The sequence below is a fragment of the Hypanus sabinus genome, chromosome 4 (genome assembly GCF_030144855.1).
Source record: "Hypanus sabinus isolate sHypSab1 chromosome 4, sHypSab1.hap1, whole genome shotgun sequence".
In the NCBI taxonomy this organism is placed as follows: Eukaryota; Metazoa; Chordata; class Chondrichthyes; order Myliobatiformes; family Dasyatidae; genus Hypanus; species Hypanus sabinus.
In genome coordinates, this window is record NC_082709.1 from 150,632,163 (window position 1) to 150,652,680 (window position 20,518).

The window sequence follows — 20,518 nt, forward strand, 5'->3', positions numbered from 1 at the left end:
CATGCTGAGCAACAGCACCTGCTAAGGCTGTATGCTCAGCCCACAGATGACACATGACTGTACTGCTAGATCCAGTTCAAACAGAATCATCAAGTTTCCTGATGACACAACAATGGTTCACCTCATCAACAGCAATGACGAGCTGGCATACAAAGAGGAGATAGAGCAGCTGGTAGAATGGTCTGGCCATGACAACTTGCGTTTCAATGTGGACAAGACTAAAGAGATGATTGTGGACTGTAGGAAGTTGCAGGCTGACTACTCACTGTACGTAAGCATCTCCTCCATGGAGAAAAGTTGGGAGAACCGAGTTTCGCATAATAGGCTAACTCACCTAGTCCCTCAACAGCACCTCTTTCATCAACAAAGCATAGTGGTGCCTTCACTTCCTGAGGAGGCTGAGGTGAGCAAGGCTCCTTCCCCCTTCCCCACCACCAGCATTCTAACCAATGTTTACAGCTGCCCCAGTAAGAGTGTCCTGACCAGCTGCATCACCATCTGATAACGGGAATTGCAAGGCTTCTGAATGCAAGGCTCTACAAAGGATTGCAAGGACTGCTGAGAGGATCATTGGGTCTCTCTTTCACCCATCCAAGATACTTACCAGGAGTGCTGCACACGCAAGGCCCTTGGCATTGTCCACCATCACTTCCATCCATCCAGCAATCTCTTTGACCCCCCCCCCCCACCTGCTATCAATAGGCATTAGGACAAGGACTGCCAGGATGGGAAACAGTTTCTTCCCCCAGATCATGGCACTACTGAACTCCCTGCCTCCACCCAGCTCCCACCACATTCTGTGTGAAGCGCCAGTGGGCCTTACTGTTTAATTTTCAACTAGTGATGTAAATGCACCTTATTATTTGTGGTGATACTACTTTTGTGTTGTGTGAGTTATATTTAAATACTGTGTTGTTCACTTTGGTGCGGAGGAACATTATTTCGTTTGGTGGTCTACGTGTGTACGGCTGAAATGACAATAAACTGAACTTGAACTTCTTATATATCCATGACTTCCTTCACTCTGCATTCTTATCATTTAAAAACTAGATAGGTGAGAAAGCAATTACCTTACCCAAAAAACACACAATGAAAGTCATTCTGACTATCCCTGATCCCTGCTTGCCATTCCAAATGCAATAAATCCCATCCTTAAGGATTAAGAATTTTCTCCATTAGGTTGTCTACCACTGTAAGGCTCATGGATCTGTGGATGCCAGTTATATCCTTGCTGCCCTTTTTAAATAAAGGAACAACATTAGCTATCCTCCAGTCTTCTAGTACCTCATCTGTGGCTAATGAAGTTGCAAAAATTTCTGTCGGGTCCCAGCTATCTTCTCCCTTGTTTACCATCTCAATTTGGGGTGGATCTTGCTAGGTTCTGGGGATTTATCAGGGTGAATGTGCAGAGTTATGAGAATAATAGGATTGATATGGGCAATTGCAGCTTTCCTATAATAGATTGGAACTGCCATACTGTTAAGGACTTAGATGGGGTGGAATTGGTTAAGTGCACTCAGTAAACTTTATTAGGGCAATATATAGATGATCCTACCTTAAAAGGGCAAAGTTCGACCTACTTTTGTGTAATACGGCCAGGGAGGTGACTGAAGTGACAGTGGGAGAACACTTCGGGACCCATTGTTCTATTAGCTTTAAAACAGTTACTGAAAGGGACAAAGCTGGTCCGCAGGTTCAAGTTCTAAATTGGGGCAAAGCAGATTTTGACGGTATGAGACAGGAGCTTGCCATGGTTGAATGCAGTAGATTGTTTGTGGGTGACGAGTCCACTGGCAAGTGAGAGGTTCTTAATGGTGAGATAATGAGAACTCAAGGTCTGCATGTTCCTGTTGGTGTGAAGGTCAAGGCTGGTAGGAGTAGGGAACCCCAGAATGACAAGAGATATTGACACCCTGGTTAAGAAAAAAGAGGTGGCATGGGTCAGATACAGGCAGCTGGGATCCCTGGAGGAGTATAGAGGATGCAGGAGTGTACTCAAGGAGAAATTTAGGAGGGTAAAAGGTCCCATGAGATAACTTTGGCAGAGAAGATTATAGAAACTAGAAGAGTTTTTATAAATACATCAAGGGATAAAGAATAATACAGAGTAAAATTCTTCTTTCTTAATACTGACTTACTCCAAATTGTCCACATCTCTCTCTCTCTCTCCTGCCTTGATTCTTTAGCCATATGTTCAGTTATCCTATCTTTCTGTTTCTACCCTCACTAGCTTGTGGCACAGAGACTAATCCTGGTAATATGGCCCTAGAGGTCCTGTTTTAAACCTTGAACCTCACTAAACTCATTTTGTAGGACCCTTTTCACTCTAGTCCTGCTGAAGGGCCTCAGCCCAAAGCATCGACTGTATTCTTTTCCATAGATGCTGCCTAGCTTGCTAAGTTTTTCCATCATTTTGCAAGTGTTAGTTGTAGGACCTATTGCCTCTTAGCATCAGTGTTGTCGGTTACATGGCCTTCCCCTTCTGAATATTCTGTACCCGATCTGAGGCACTCCCAGGGAGGCATCATATCATTCTGGAGTCTCAGTCTCAGTCACAGAATTGTCTGTCTATGCCCCTCACTAAAGAATCCACTGCCACTACACTCCTACCTCTCTTGATGCAGTCCCAATGCAGGGTTTCAACCTGAAATGCTGACAGTTCCTTTCTCCCTCCTGATGGTTTTTGACTGGCTGAGCTCCCCCAGCAGAGTGTTTGTTGCTTCTCCTTCCCATGGTATGCATCAGAGCCAAATGTGGGGCCACAAACTGAGAGGCTATTCCTCCCCCCCCCCACCCATTCACAACATTCTCTAACATGTGGTGCCTTTTTGAGAGGGGAATGGCCACAAGGGGCTTGTGCATGCCTGCACTTATTGACTTTCTTGCTTGTCATCCACCTTCTTTCTGTACCTGCAGTGGGACTGACCTGCTAAATATACATTTGTGACATTTTTTTACATCCCGGATGCTCTTTGGTGAGTGCAACTGCAGCTCCAACTGAATTATGCAGCTTCAGCATAATTTACTATGCTCAAGAAGCTATATAAATGCAGGTTTTCATGCAGTTTGAAGTAGTTTTGCATAGAGCTTAACATCATAGAATAATTTACTTCCCAGAGAAAAATTTGATCGATGACCCAAATGAATCATAACTGGCCAAGGTTAGTGTCCCATTGATCTTTTACAATGAAAGATGATTTTCCACCAATGAGGTAATATCCTAGCCACTGAAGTACTTCCCTTTTGATCTGCATTGACCTAATTTTGCTTTAGTTCTTTAACGACATGTTCCATCAAACACTACCTTGAAATTGAGGAGCATCTGCCCCACCTCCAGCATTCAGCTTATGCTCATTCCAAACCAATGCTATTATGAGGGCTGGAGTTAAATGGTTAAATGTAAAACTTGAACTGATCACTGATATGCAGGTTGTTATTAGAGGCCAACATGCAAGTCGAGGATCTGACACTCACTTTTTAACCTTGCCTGAAGCTTGATTTATTCACCTGGATTTTGTTATTTGTGTTTTTTTTTATCCTGCAGTCATTCCCAATTGTGTTTGCAGGGCTTGGGGCTCTTTTCCTTGTACATGGATGATCCTTGTCAAACTTATTTAATTAATCATTTACTGGTTCGTTGCACATCTTAATGTTTTCCACTATTTTTCTGCAGTTTACTGCGGATTGAGCACACCTACAAGAAACATTGCTGTAGAAAAGCAGCATCCATCATCAAAGATCCTCACCACCCAGCCATGCTCTTTTCTCATGTCTGCCATCAGGTTGAAGCTCCAAGTGCCTTAGGACTCAGACCCCCAGATTCAAGAACAGCTACTGCCCCTCAACCATCAGGCTCATGAACAAAAGGGGATAACTACACTCATTCTATTTCTGGTGTTCCCACAACCGATGGTCTAACTTCAAGGACTCTTTATCGTGTTCTTTCAATTGACTTTATTTCTTACTTGTTATTTATTGCTGTTTATTTATATTTGCACTGGCACAGCTTGTTGTTCATTGATCCTGTTTACAATTACTGTTCTATTGATGTGCTAAGTATGCCCACAGGAAAAAGAATCTCAGGGTTCTATGTGGTGACACGTATGCACTCTGATAATAAATTTTATTTTGAAATTTGAACTTTTTCATGTGATTGCCAAGCTTGAATACTTTCCTTATTCGCTGAGTCTTACCATGTATTCTTCCACAGAAAACTGCTGTCCCATAGACCTTATAATTTGCAATGAGATTATCACTGCTATAGCTGAACCCTGTAGAGAGGAGGAACAAATTGCCCACATAACTACAGAGTCGTAAGTATCTGTTTGCAAGCTCAGAAGGTTTCCTGCATTTGTTATAACTTTAGATTGAACTGATAAGCAAAATCAGGTTTCTGCAAATTGGCCTACAGCAGCCTTATTAAGGAAATCTTTGGTTTCTATCACTGACTCTTTGCCATTTGCTTCGCTGTAGCCATGGCCAAGGTCATAATATATTGGAGGACAGGGAATTCTGAAACGCACAAAGAACAAGACTAATACGTAGTGCCTGGAGCCTGATGGCACTAATGTAGCCTTTACTGCAGGCAAGACAGTTTAGTTGGGTATATTAGCACAAGGACTGTGTCAATTCAATAAGTAACAGTCTATTTCGCCTGATCTCCATGGGAAATGACCATTATTGAGTCAAAGAAAGCTACAGCACAGAAACAGGAATTTTGTCTACCCATTTACACGAACACAACATTAATCCTTTTTTTGGCTCCCCACATTCTCATTAATCCACCTCAGATGCAGTGGCCTGTTACGCTCCCAACCCACACGTCATTGGAGTGTGGTTATATAAAAAAAAGAGAATCTCTCAAAAACTCAAAGTCATATGGAGAACGTGCAAACTTGCCCAGGATTAAGTCCAAGTTGCTGATGCTGTGAGGCAGTAGATCTAGTAGCTGCATCTCTGTGTTACAACCATCAGCTGCCTGGGGTAAGGCATTTAAATTCATAAGCTATGTGAAAGCTATGGGAAATCTTGTGCACTAACCAACACTCCATCACTTTGTCATGGGATGTGTTGAAACATTCCTGAAAAGGACTCTTAAGCAAGACACTGCTCAGTACCACAATCCTATATACAAACATTGCTGTATGCTTGATATTTTGAGACATTTGAGAACTATGTGAAAACACATGTCAATTCTTCCACCAGTTCGTTTTTCCCTTCAGATTCCAACAACTGCAGTTTCTTGAGTCTCCATGCTGAATATTCATTAAATACTTATTTAAAACGGAAACATTGATATAATTTTTACATTTTGCACAAAATTGCTTCTTTGGTAATCTGAAAAGAATACAATGCCCAAACGTATTAAGGAAAGTCATAGCAATGGTACATGTTTCATACTTTCCATGATTTAATTTGAAACTCTTTCAGAAACTATGGCAAGCTTTGTACAATGTTGATATTCATTGCAACTTTTGCCTAATACTGTGCACATTTTATGTTATTCCATTATTAAACAACAAGTTTTCATGCATGTAATAATTAATTGACTACTTCTTCACAGACAATATTTTTTAACTTTCATATGTATCAAAACAATACAAAAGCTGTGACTTTATCTTCATTCTATGTTGGACATGAGTTAGTTTTCAAAGTATCACATATTTATGAGATTTCAGTAGAAGCTTGGTTGGCAGGGCTTCCTCCTCTGGATCAAAAAGTTGTGTGTTGAAGAACCACTCCACAAGTTTTGGCATCACCACTCCAACACAGTATTGCAAAGATATGACAGGTGACCCTCGCTTTATGACTGTTTAGGTAATAGAAATTTGTCCTTTCAGAATTTACAAATTGCTGCCCAAAAATTTGAGTTACAGACTAAAATTTGCTCTCACCGAAATTATGTGTCAAATGAATAAATACATAAATACAAAATGTTAGTTTTTTTATTTCATCTAGTGCTTCTTGATGAATTCCAGATGAGGCAGCTCTGCTTTATGGAAAATCATGATGCAGATAGCATTATAGGAATGCAACTCCTCTACAACAATCCATTGTAAAACAGATGTCAGTCACTTGTACACTTTTGGATGTACTGTACTGCATCTGTCTTTCAGGTGGAAAACTGATGTCCAACATGACCTAATATATGGATGTAAAAGTCGATGACACTATTTTAAGAACAATTCGTGGGCATTCCCCTGTGGTGAAAATTTTTTTCTTCAACCAACAGAATTTATATTCATGATCAATTGGTGTCTTGAAGCTAAGCAAGGAATGAAAGTATTTCCATTTAATTGTTGTTATTGATATTAGTGACACAATTGAAATCCATTAACTAGGCTTGGATGTTGTATTCCATTCCCGGTGTGTTCCTACTTGTAGAGAGATTTCACTGCATTTTATCCCAGCTTTGTTAATATGTTCAAATATTTCTTTTACTTCAGTGTTAATTGTTTTTGCTTAATTTAATTTCTTCAGCTCCAATGCAACTCAGTGAGTTAAATAATTTCAGAACTAATAAAGTTCCTACAGCATTGCTGACAGAAACATTGCCATTGGCAGTACATATTGAAAACTCTGGTGCAGAGCGTATAATGTTCCAATCATTCCAATTAGGAGCTTGTTTCTTTGTAAGACCCTCTGCATTCCACCATTTCATGCTCAGACCAGTTTACTCATCAGTGTATAGAAATAAAAAGATACTCCTATCACATTGCCATGAGCACCACTGGATGCAATAATAGTGTAAAAATCATTTTTGTGCTTCTCTATGGGTATTATAATTAAATAGGTGAATCATATGAATGCAGAGCACAAGGTAGTGCATGACTCTAAAGAGTATACAATCATACTACTGAGATGAACTTCAAACCAAATAACTGCATTTTCCTCAGCTCAATAATGGAGCAATCAGAAAAAAGATCTTTGAGCATGTTCAAAATACGTGTTAGCCTTATGTGTATAAGTTAGAGCAAAATGCCTTTGCATAAAACTTGAGTTGATCTGCTATACGCCCTACTACGATGCATTTCCAGACAAAGAATTTGAAGGCCTAGTTATCTGCCTAACCCAGGTGCCTGTGTTTTTACTTTTACTGGTATTCAGCCTTTCTAGCATGAAATAATATTCAAGCATAACTACAGTCAACAATCTTCAAAAATAATTCTCGATAGGAAACATATTGAGATGCTTCCAAATAATAAAATGCCATACAATTGTTGGTAATATTATTATTAACAAATTAAATGGAGAGAAAAATATGCCAACTTTCTTTGTTCAATATTGTTTAGGTTGATTGAACATTGAGCCATATGTAGAACTGCCTCAAGGGCAAAATCTTTAACTGAGATTCTACTGTATTATATCTATAATAAAGACTCTCACAAAGTATTCCAAACCTCTGGTGATCTCCCAGGGTGGCTTCAGCCTCCAAGTTCCAGCCAGATGTCTGTCAATCAGGCCCACCCTGTCAACCCAAGAGTAAAGCTCATGCTTTAGACATTGTCTGGCACAAGATGGTGTCAGGTCTGTTGTGAATTAAGCGCATGCACAAGGGTATCAGATGCCTTCATTGGAAGTCTGACTCTGTCAAATGGCTATGTTTGTGCAGGTGGTCGCTCCCCACCAGATTCTGAAGAATTTGAATGGTGAAGACAGCAAGGTTCAAAAACTGTGCACCAAGGAAGGTCAGATTGGTGAGTGACATGTTTGTTTAGATATTAATCCCTTTATCCAGAACTAACCCTTTGAGAACAAAATAGCAGGCACAAGCTCTCTTACAAAATCTTTATCAAGAAACATATGAAAAAAATGGAACTAATAATATTTAAAAATAAACGTGAACATATTCATACAAATGAGATTTTAAAACAATTACTGTAGTCCATTGAGGTACATATAATGTATGAGGACACGGAAGTAGAATAACCAACTGTGTAGTTTGTACCCTTTGTAAATTTAAGGGCTGCATAACTGATTCCAACAAGTTGGGTATTACATCTTCTGTCTTATTACTAGCTGATGCAAACAAGATGTGCAACGTATATTGCCGTACAAGATCATCTATCTTAGTAACAGTTTTCATGTCAGCCTCAAGCAGAGACACAGATGGAAGGCTGTGCTCTATCCAACATAGAGATATAAATAAAGGCAAACATTTGCTTTCTCCTTTATTTCCCTCTCATTCAGACATTGTAAGTAAAGAGGGCAGTGACATTTGGGGAACCTTTATAAAGCTGCACAAGATATGCACTAAGCATTATTTGTGCAATCATTCTGTTGAACACAACCTTATCTCTGTAATAATTTTTCCCGTTTTAAAATTTTATTCTATCTTGTGAAGACTGCAACTTAAGGATATATGTTTGTCAGTAAATCAGTTGCACTCTTAAGTAGTCATTTTTTTAATGTAGGTGCAGATAAGCTCTTTGAACCATTTCACTGTTGATTCCAGTGACTTCCCTCAATCACTGTCTACACAAATGTACTCTCCAAGAAAGTCATCTTAGTAGATGAGTCTTTACAGTCTCTGTCCTCTAACTTTTGGGAATTTTGGACCAAGGCAGTATATATTTCTCAGGTAATGATGACTACGGTTAATTAAAAGCACAATTTGGATATTATCACTTAGTTAACCAACCTGGTTAGATCAGAAGATCTGAAAACCCAGTTAGCTAATCTGCTCACAGATTTCTGTAACTAGCTTTAAAGAATTTTATGGATGATGTCTATTTGCTGTTCTGCCCTTCCAACGTCACAGCTTAAAATAAGTATTCAAATATGTGGTGAATAGAATCCCCATAATGGTTTCTTACGTGATACAGTGTAATGTGTTGTGGAGTTTCATAGTACCGTTAGACCAGCACTCTTTTATAGTTGCAAGGTAAATATTCATCATCTCAGCTGTCCAAAGTTCAGTACAACAAATTCAATCACAAGATAAATAAATGTAAGTATGTGGTAAGGATTCATATTGCACAAGGTCTCTTGTTATTCCTCATTACATTTCTTTCTTTTGAAATGGGTTTGTTGGGGTCTTCAACATTTTGAGTTTTGTTCTTTGAAATCCTGGGTTTATATTCTATATTCGTTTCATCACTACCAAGTTAGTTCAAATAATCCTTCAGCATTTTTGTGAAAATTACATCCTACTGTTATCAAGTACAGGCTGGGGGTAGTTAATATGATTAGGACAAGTGTTGGTCTGTTCCTGAGGAGTTCCCTCATGTGGAGATACAAGTTTCGATTCATGAGGTACCTCAATGCCCTAAAATGAAGAGGGCAATAAAACTGTTACAGAGAAACAATCTACTTGATTGGAAGATCAAATTTCAAGGTTGTTATCAAATTATATATGAAGTATGATTCATTATGGAAAATTAATTAGTTTCAGATCTTGAATTAACAGAAAACCATTGTGAATATATAAAAAATGTTATCCTGCATAACATGAACAAACATTACAGTTCTATAAGTGTGAGTGAATAGTTTTTAATCACTTAAGAAAGTTGCAATTTTAAAAAGACTTGAGTAGTATAGAGCAGAACCAATATTAGCCACACAGAGCAGAGATTAAACTTATTTATTCTCTTCATCTTTGGATCTCTGGTACTGTACATCATTACCAGCCATGTTATGCATGAAGATAACCCCTGTTCTCTGAGGCTGTTTCAAAGTAAATTATCAAAGTACATATATGCCACTATACACAACCCTGATATTCATTTTCTTGCATAATAAAATAATATCAATAATACAATCAAATAAAGACCACACCAAGATGGCGCTGGTGAATCACTGTGACATTCTGCTGGCTACACACAATACTTCTAGATCCTAGGTATTTGGAATTTTGTTTACAATCCAAGGGCACCCAAAGGTTTCAAGTTCAAGTTTAATTATCATTCAATCATACACATGTATACAGTTACAGGAAACATATTCCTCCGAGGCTAAGGTGCAAAACACAGTGCATACAGTCACACACAGCACATATAGTTACAATAGCACATATAGCCACAAAATAATGTTAGCACAAGTCCCATGACCCATGACCTGAAGATTGATGGAGCATGGGATGTTGTCCTCGAGCCACGTTTCTTTTCACGTAGTTCAGCGCAGTGAACTATTGAATTATTTCTGCTGTTATTGTATAATTGCAGTTAAATGTTGAAAGTTAGTTCAAAGTAAGTTTATGAACTATATACACACTTTGACAATAAATTTACTTTAAACTGTGAATTAAGGAATTTCTATAAAAATAATATTAATTAGGGTGGAAAGCTAATTAAACAAGATTATACCATTTCTAGATATCTAAAGAGTCTCTTAAATGTCTAAGAACTCAAAATTAGAAGTAAATGAATTAATTTAATGCTGAAAATAACAATCATAGGTTTCTTAACAAAAGAATTACATTTACCTGATAATTAGTAATGATGGATAGATAGGTAGAGGTCCACTGCATTCCTCCATGATTTATACTATGTCTCAGTCTCTGTGCGGAGGAATTATCTTGTGGCTATTGAATGCAGGAGGCTTTCAGTGACCAGTAGGAACTATAAAGAAAAAGCCATGGTACATTATGAACAATTTATAAATTTCTCAGTTTGTTGTTTCCCATTATAGTTATTTTTTTAATGAGACAGATTTTTTTGTTTAATTTATGCACTGCTGACCTGGTGCAACTTGTAACTTATTTAGCAAAACAAGTTCAAACTGATGAAAGATCAGTGAACTTTAAGGTCAGTTAACTTTTTGCCCCATATAGTCAGTACTTGCCAAATACATACTGTAATGCAAAGTAAATGGATGTGATGGGAATTTTTTTTGATGAAAAGTGTCAGAATGTTTTTCTTGTTTCAGTATTGTCATTACAGTAACTCCTGATGTTAGTTTTCAGATATTGCAACCAAAATGTTTTAAAGATCTTGTTTTAAAGCTAGAGCCTGTCCAATATCACAGTAATGTAAAAGTAATTTCTTTGTTTTTCACATCAGAAGTGTTTTAGACACATTTTTGCACCAGCACCAAGTTTTCAGCAGGTGTAACTCGCCTGAGCCGATGGACAAGTGAACAGGTCCAGGAATGCTTCCCACCGATCAGCTTTATTCCCCTCCATTTGATGCTGCCTGACTTGCTGAGTACCTCCAGCATTTTGTGTGTGTTACTCTGGATTTCCAGCATCTGCAGAATCTCGCTGCTCCACTGCAAATTCTCTTTGAGGTATGCCTACTGTGAAAAAGTTTAATTTTCTCCTGGACAGGAGTTCTGTTAGACCCTCTTTCATTGCGCCCCCTCTGTAATCTCTGAAGCTCTCCAACTCTTCAACAGTATGATCACCCATATTCACAATTACAGCCACACGTCTATTTATCACCTCCCAACCTCTTGTTCATCCACACCCTTCCACAGCCCACCCACCTTTCCTCTCAGCTGATTCCACCTATCACTTACCAGCTTGTACTCCATTCCCTCCCCTGTCTTCTTAAACTGCCTTGCTCTCCCTTGTTTTTCAGTCCTAATGTAGGGTCTCGGCCCAAAATATCGATTGTTTATTCACTTCTTCCATTACTTTGTACAAAGTAAAAGCGAACACGTGATGCTTCACTCCCAGATGAGCTCAGTGCCTGTTACACACACTCTGAAAGGGAGAATAAAACTACACCTTGCAGCATCTGGTGACCTTGTAATCTCTGTCTCAGGGGCCAATGCCAGAACACCTTTCAAGAGGTGAATACTTGCAAGGCATTGGTGTCTGATCGTGTACCTGGTAAGGGTACTGAAAACCTATGCCAATCAACGAATAGGAGTGTTCAAGGACATCTTCAGTCTCTCACTGCTGCCGTCAGAGGATCACACTTGCTTCAAAAGGGTGACAATCATACAGTGCCCAAGAACATAAGTAGAGGAGCCTGAAGACACACACTCAATATTTCAGGAACAGCTTCTTCCCCTCCGCCATCACATTTCTGAATGGACAATGAACGCATGAACACTACCTCACTAGTTTTTAAATTTTTATACACTACTTATTTCATTATATGATCTTTATTGCAATTAATAGTTCTTTTTATTATTTTTTGTACTGTGATGTACTGCTGCCGCAAAACAGCGACGTATACCTGATTCTGATTCCAAAGATGCTGCCTGGCCTGCTGAGTTCCCCCAGCATTTTGTGTGTGTTACTGTGGAATTCCAGCATCTAATCAGATGATTTGAATAATTTCTTGTGTTTATACAGCCTCTCCTGGTAACTGATTCAGTTTAACCCAGCCACAAAATTCAGTCGTTGGCTTACAATTTTCCGTCAGCTTACTTCTAGTTGTTAAGTGATCAGGCAAGCATCTATGGGGGGAAATACACAGTAAACGTTTCAGGTGGAAACCGTTCATCGGGACTGAAGCAACACAGGTCTGTTCGCCTCCACAGACGCTGCCTTACCCGCTGAATCCCTCCAGCAATTTGTGTGCATTGCTCCCGAGTCCCAACAACTCGTCTCCCCGCTATGACGTACGGCGCTGCCCTATTAACGTCATCGGATTCCGGGTGACCTTTCACCTCGAAGATGGCGGCGCCGGTCGCCAGGAGGATCCTTAGATTTCCAGCGTTTACGTCCGGGCACAGGCACAGGTCCTTCAGTGAGGAGAGCGATCGCAGCCCCAAGGTAACGGCACTCGGCCGCAGTTTCCTTAGTGGGCAGAACCGTCCCGGTCCCAAGTTGACAGCACGCGGGCGCAGATTTTTACTCGAGACCGGTCCCAAGGTCCTCATGTCTATACACTAGCAAGGCTCAGAGGCATCTACTCACGGGCCCCGGTCGCAAGGTGTTCAGACCCGCGTTCCTGTTACGATGCTATTGCAAGCTCTGCTCTATCCTCCAACCATTTCCCCCGCCCGCCTGTTTTAAAGGAACAGGGGACCGCGCTGCTCTGGAGTCATCGGGAGTTATAAAGTGTCAGCCGCTTTGAGTTGTTTTGCTGATTTCCTTGTAAGCCTTAATTTATGTGCTACAGAGTGGGGAATGTGTTTCTAGAAACTGGGCTAAAGCTGCATCCAAAGCACGAGTTAAGGATTCACGAGAATAAAACTGTAAATCTAATTTTTACTGCCGTGATCCCAGCGTCCTGCGTGGCTTCTATTTTGAACGTGCTTGGAGTGAGGTGGACCACCTTGAGTGTTTTCTAATCAATAAGCCTGACCTGAATTTATGTTTGTTGATAAGTATGCTTTTCCCAGATTTCCCGAGGTAAAATTAATATGGTACAAGAGGTCTCACAATTAAACAGATGACGTGTGCTGGATATATTTTAATAAAAAGAATTGCAGACATTTCAGCTGTTGTTCCAATAAGCACAATCTATGATACAGACTCTTGTCAATGAACACAAATGTGTGCTAGATTTTGTGTACATTGCAAATCATTAACCTTTATAGAGGTGTCTAATATGAGAGGCTTAGAAGTGGTGAATGTGGTATCTTTCTCCCAGACAAAAGAGAAAGATTTAAAAGGGACCCAAAGAGTAATTTTACACAGAAGGTGGTGCTTACAAGAGAAAGTGGTTGAGGCAGGTACAATAATATTTTAAAAAACCATTAGAGCAGGTAAATGATTAAAAAAGGTTGAGAAGGATATGGGCCAAATAGGACTAACAGACTAGTCAGCTTGATTGGTATGGAACATTTGGACCGAAAGCCTGTTTCTGTGCACTGACTGACTCCATGATCAGATGATTGGCTTTCTGGGTCACCTTATTTAGTCTTTCCTGTAAGGTATTTCTTATATTTCTGACCCGTGGAATATACCCGTTTGCAAAAATCTGGTTTGATACTTTATATTCTGTGTTTTTTGCTCACTTTTTTCTGGTTGAACAGTGTTCTTTTTTTTTGTGCATTGAGTGTTTGATATTTTCTTTGAATGCGATGTTTCTTTGTTTCATGGGTGCTTGCGGGAGGACGAAATACAGAATTGTATTCTGTATAAATGTATGTTTCAATTGAATTGGACTGTCAAATTGGATTAGCTGAAGGAGCTTCTTGAGGATGCTGAGGTTTACACCAATATTGGTCAGAATGGGAGCATCACTTCACCATAATTGAAAAAAAAAGCCCAGTGATGAGGTAGCCCACCCAAGCTCCGGTTTGTGTGGATGCTGTGTGATTTGATGCCCTGTTACAGTCTGTCACAGGAAATGCCATTTACTGCATGTAAATTCTTTTGTGTGCTTTTCCCAAACCCTGTTGTTAACCTTTTTGTTTGGGTTCCAGTATTGAGTGCATTCACAAAAACAGTACATGCATGCCCTCAAACAAAATGTTACTGTATGATATTCCAACAACCTGGACCAACTACTTCATCTTTACTCCATTCGATAAGAAACATCTTTGACCAAAATGCCATCAGACATTTTCAGGCTGAAAAGTGCTTGTGAGTTGTGAATGAGAATGATTAAATCTGAGCTACAGGCATGAGGATATCTTCTGTACTATGGTGAGGAAACACAAAAATGCTGTAGTTTGTTCAACGCGTTCTGCAGGACTGTAAACTGCTCTAAGCTGACTAGAGGCAATGGTGGGAGAGAAATGCATTGGCATCTGTACTGATTTAGCTCAGTAGCTTGGGATTCTATGGGCTGTTCCCTGGAACAAGTGTGAAGGTATCATAAACAGCTGGATGAAAATACTGTTAGTCAGGAAGACTATAGTCTGCTTGAAGAAAAGCAAAAACAAAAGAACATTTTGTCATGCTAAATTATTAAAGTTAATAATTTGCACATGAGACCAAAATTGATGGTGTGGTAGACAGTGAAGAACATAATCTAAGGTTACACCAAGATCTAGATCAATTGAGAAAATAGGCAAAGAAGTTCAACTCTAAACAATTGTGAAGTGATGTATTTTGGCAAGTAAAACCAGCGTAGGACATATTCAATAAATGACAGGTCTCTGAGAAGTATTGTAGAACTGCGAGGCCTGGAGATACAAATACAAACTTCCCTGAAACTGGAGATGCAAATGGACAAGAATGCGGTTTTGCTTGCCTTCATTGTGCTGAGCATTGAATTCAGTAGCTGGGGCAGTATGTGATAGCTGTATATACAGTTGCAAGAAAATGTTTATGAACCTTTTGCAATTACCACATTAATTACTCATAAAAGCTGGTCTGATCTTCATCTGTTATTCATGTTATTAAGTTCAAGAGGGTGAAGAACAGATTCAAAAAGATGTTGCTGGGCCCGATCTTGGGTTCCAGGAACAGCCTGGATAGATAAAAAGTTTTCCCTGGAGTGACCTTATTGCAGTTTATAAAGTTATGAGGAACCTTTATGATGTGAATGGTTACTGTCTTTTTCCCCAAGGTAGAGTCGTCTAAAACTCAGAGGAAATAGATGAGACTTGAAAGATTTAAAAAAGAATTTGAGGATCAACTTTTTCGGACAAGACTGGTGTGTATATAGAACAAGCTGCCAGAGGAGGTGGTAGAGGCAGGTACATGAATAAAGTTAAAAACAGTATTTGTACAGGGAAACACAAGATTACTGAAACTGGAATCTGGTTTGGCAGAGATATGAGCCTGCAGGTGCTGGAATCTAGAACAACAAATATTCAACAGAGGAACTTGGAGAGTTCAGCAGCATCTGACTGAGAGAAACTGTATATTTCAAGTCAAAACCATGCATCAGTCCATTGGAGAAAATAGCACTAGCTCAGGAAGGTGCCTTAGTGAGCATGGCAAGTAGGGCCAAAGATGGGCAAAGAAATAACTGTCCAACTCCGATTCTAAATTAAGGTGTTGTATGAAGCTGTAAAATTAGAATATAAATATAGAAGCAGGAATAGGCCATTTGGCCTCTTGGCTACTGTTCCATTAAATGAGATCATGGTTGATCGTTACTGTGCCAACTCTATAATCCCTTGATTCCCTCAATATGCAAAACTTCAAGGGCAACATTTTTTTTATAAAAAAGGAATTTGTCATTTACTTTTCAGTTGCTAAATTGTAAAATATTCCTTAATGTAATGAATATTTTTTTAAACTATTAAACAGTTGTGATAGCTGAATTAACATTGTCTGTTCTATTTGTCCTTTTCTCTGATTGACACATGGATAGTAGATGATTTTCTTAAATCTTTTCTGCAACCCCTGCACGCTTCCTATAGTGTAATGACTAGCTACAGTTGAATTAGTGCTTTTTTAAAAAATCATCATAACTCCCTGCTCTTGCATATATAAAGCTCTTAACTCCCTGCTCTTGCATATCTTTGTATATAAAGCCCAGGATACACCAGCCCTGCTACCTTCAAACCTCAGTGTAAAAATGGACGCAGGCCTTTATTCAGGCATCTCCAAGTGTGCCATTTAATTTTGACTTTTGTCCTCCTTCCCAATAAAATGCATAACTTCAGACTTTTCTGTGTTATATTTCATTTGTCATGCCCCCATTCATTCCACTATCATTGTCATCCTGAAGGCTCTCAATTTTCTCATCATAATTTACCATGGTAACATGGTTTTGTGCAATCTCCATATTTTGCAATTGTTCCCTCACTCTTGCTTGTGTTTATGTTTTTATATTCTTGTGAATATCCTTAAATAGCATTTAGCTGTCTTCCCTTATTTCTGCTTTTGATGCTGATTTGTTACAGAATGATTGCAGGAGATTAGTCTGTAATGGAAATGAAGGGATGTCATTTTTAAGGACAAACAATCAATGAAAAATATAATAAAGGTTTGCATTTTCCAGATGTCCATAGAATCTATGAAATTTGAAAAGTCTCTCAAATTTATCTTGCATTAAATCAAGTAAACAATAATTTGTATTCAATAACCATTTCAAAATAAGGAAGCAATTGTATTCCCTGATGTCGACGTTTCAGGCCGAGACCCTTCGTCAGGACTAACCGATCTTATTATCTTTCATTTTGGTTAGTCCTGACAAAGGGTCTCGGCCCGAAACGTCGACAGCGCTTCTCCTATAGATGCTGCTTAGCCTGCTATGTTCTACCAGCATTTTGTGTGTGCTGTTTGAATTTCCGGCATTTGCAGATTTCCTCGTATTCCCTGAAGGCCCTCTTAGGCAGTTATAATGTATTACTATGTATCAGTACAAATGTTTTAAAAAATCACACAAATTTATAAAAATCTTAGACCTTAAGAATTAACTTGCCTCTAATTAGATAACCGACTATGCAGCAACGCTTTCTGAAATCCATGCCACATAGGCCAAGCAATATTCTCAGTCAGGAGGTCATATGAACACTTAATTTTCTATTTCTTTCCCTCAATAACACTCTGTTATGTTATCCCAGCTCTCTGGGATCCAGATGTAACTGAGTAAAAGTGAAAAGAAATTAGATCAAAATAAAACATTCAAATGTAGTAGTATGCCAGAAAACCACAAGGGTGGAAACAAGGCAGTGCTGAGAAAGAATTTTGAGAATCGTGTCATACTTTTATTTCTGCTGCAGAATATACAAGCCAGATATAACTTTGCACATTAGCCTTTATTCTTTAGTCAGGTCCTTCTCTGTATTATGTGCTATCATCTTCCCATTTTAATTTGGCTGCCAACTTGCAAATTTAGGAATAATAGCAACAATATGAGAAATAGACAGGCAATTGTCAAAACTGCCAGCTGTGCTCCTACAAAGACAGATTGCTGACAAATAAAGTTGGCACAGAAGGTACACGTGTACCAAAATACATAAGCTTCACCGTTAATAATTCTGTGGAGAATTTGCTATATATTAGCTTTGCCCTATAACTTTGTTTAATTTTATGTCTGATGTTCTATGTGTCAAAATAAGTCAACTTGTGTTGAATTTATATGCATAATTGTTTTAGCAAAACCAACCTTTTACGTAAAATGTGTTAAGGTTTGTTTACAAAAAGGTTAAAATCAAAAATAAGAAGTGTTTTTGCATAAAGTGAAAGTCCACTGTTTGAATTGGTTATGAGTAAGCATTTTATGGTCCTAGGTTCAGTCTTTTCAGAACTGTGAATAAAACTATCTTAAAAAAAAATCTCTCCATTGCAAGATTCAAGAAATACTGCCACCATATTTGAACAGACGTTCTGATCTGTCTTGTACTATATGGGCATTTGGGGGTAGATGTCATGGAGAAAAGATCTTTCTGTTTCCGGCAATCAATAATTGTTAGAGCTGTTTTGATAGCAAAACAATATTCAAGTATTTACTGACTTCAAAATTGACCACATGTTTTTACTGGGATTTATACCTGCTTATATTAGTAATTGGATTTGAAATTGTTAATAGGTTCTTTTTAAACTTTTGAGTATTTTGAAAGTGTATATATAGTATTTTATAAAGTGTTTAATCACAGTGGGACACTGCTATTACCCAGCCACTATTAAAATGTTCTATATACTTTGAGTACTGGACAATACTCATGCTAAATTCCACTGACACTACTGCAACAATAGTTCTGTGCCTATAATACTTTCAGTCCTCCACATTCATCTTTTTTATATTTCTGCCTGGAATGATTTTTACTGTAATTTTCCTTTTCTTAGTTTACAAGTTATCATTTTGCTTGCCAAAATAATTCAGAGTTTGTCTTTGACCTCCTTCCCCCTTCCAGAATTATTTATATGAACATTTAATTTCAGTCTGTTTTTTTTTAAGGTTAAAAAGTACATGGTTCTTCCCAACACCCAAAGTACTAAATAACACACTAAGTCTAACATTATCAGGCATTTCAGTGTTGAGCAGTACACACAAAATGCTGGAGGAACTCAGCAGGTCAGGCAACATCTACGGAGAGAAATTAGTCAACCTTTCAGGCTGAGACCCTTCATCAGGATTGGAAAGGAAGGGGGAAGAAGCTTGAATATGAAGGTTTGGGTGGGGAGGAGTATAAGCTGACAGGTAATAGGTGAAACCAGGTGAAAGGGAAGGTAGGCTTGTGGGGTGGGGCTGAATTAAGAAGCTGGGAGGTAGCTGGTGGAGGAGGAAAAGGGGTGAAGAAGCTGGAATCTCATAGTGAAACATGGGAGAAAGGGAAGGAGGAGGGGCACCAGAAGGAGGTGGGAAAGAGGGGAGACAGATTGGAAACAGAGTGAAGGGGAGGGGATGAGTAATTACCAGAAATTAGAGAAATCAATGTTCAAGACATCAGATTGTAGGCTACCCAGATGGAATATCAGATATTGATCTTCCAGCCTGAGTGTGGCCTTGTCCTGATAATTGACAATTCACCTTGTCAATTGTGATACCTGTATTCATTTATGATAAACTTGATGTAAGAATGAAAGAATGTATGTTTACTTGCAACATAAAATCTTTTCAGCTTATCATTAGCTTTCAGAAATTAATGCTGTACAGATTCTTTTGACGATAATTTCGGAAGAATTGCTTATATAGCAATTATAAAACAAATATCTTACACTTCAGCGGGTATAAACAGTGGCTTTTCCCCCTCAGAGTTTGAAGTTGTGCATCCAGAAAAGTAGACCATGTACAGAAAGGCTACAAATTATTTTTCTGTATATAGCAGGCAGTCTTTATGCTAATTCTTTAAGATACCTGAACACAGGTAAACATACATTCCTTGTATTAAGGTACCTTGTAAAACGTACAAGGTTTTTCAGAGTGCTTGTTCTCTCAGTTAAGTAGATAGCTAGAGATTATTTGTCCTAAGTGAATAAGTTATTGCAGGTTTTCTTAATAGAATAGATTTAGGAGATGTATGATTGATCCAGAAACCAAGCTTGGATTAGCTAGTCTAATTCAAAGTCTCGATTTTAAAAAGCTAGTGTCAGTAATGGCAACCCTGAAATTCCAAGACTTTCGTAAAACTCATTTGCTTCATTTGGGGTATTGAGGGAAAGAAATCTGCCATCATGGTTGATTTTTAACTTCAGATTGAAACTGCTGAACCAGCCATTCAGTTCAGAGGGCCAGTGGAGACTATTAATTCTTTAGTTTATGGTTGTTCAAACAGCATAGAAATTGGACTTCAGTATTGTATAAGGATTACACATCTAATGGAATGAATGTGTTGTCTACACTGTATTTGGATTGAAATAATCGCTCATCACACATGAAAATAGTGTTTTACTGCTGTAATTTTTATTTTATTAAAGTTCAATAGCTCAGAAGCACTGTGAATAATCTATAAAATATGTTTTTCCCTGTGGAATTTGTGCTATACCTAGTTTTCAGTACCAAACTACTTTCAAAACAAAATCATTTATTTCCTCTCTCTATCATTAAAAACAATTCTAGAAAATTAAATCATGAAACAACACAGAATCAAACCATGAACTGTAGCTATATGTAATATTAGAAACACTAGGAGAGCTGTCCCAAGTGTCTTGGAGTAATGGGAGGAAAATCTGGTAATAGGTAAAAAATGAATATGGTATTGTTTAGAAGCTTGCTGTAATAATTCTAAATGCAATAATTGGACCACTCTGTCCTTCACAAATCAAATGAAATTCAGTTAGAACAGGAAAAAATCTGCTCTTGACAATAAGATTTAGAAACAAATATTT

At 38.4% G+C, this 20,518-nt stretch overlaps 1 protein-coding gene and 1 long non-coding RNA gene across 2 annotated transcripts in view; one reads left to right on the top strand and one right to left on the bottom strand.

Moving 5' to 3' along the window:
* Window positions 1-9,279: 9,279 nt before the first annotated feature.
* On the bottom strand, window positions 9,280-12,521 carry LOC132393325 (uncharacterized). Its single transcript, XR_009511838.1, has 3 exons — window positions 12,445-12,521; window positions 10,424-10,559; window positions 9,280-10,143 (listed from the first exon to the last, which is right to left on the bottom strand). It is a non-coding gene; the product is annotated as an uncharacterized LOC132393325 (long non-coding RNA).
* Window position 12,522: 1 nt separating this feature from the next.
* wars2 (tryptophanyl tRNA synthetase 2, mitochondrial) overlaps window positions 12,523-20,518 on the top strand; it is a 65,595-nt gene continuing 57,599 nt past the window's right edge. The window contains exon 1 of the mRNA XM_059968396.1: window positions 12,523-12,667. Within this exon, the coding sequence (XP_059824379.1) occupies window positions 12,569-12,667 (99 nt within the window). The 5' untranslated portion in view covers window positions 12,523-12,568. The remainder of the gene's footprint in view (window positions 12,668-20,518) is intronic.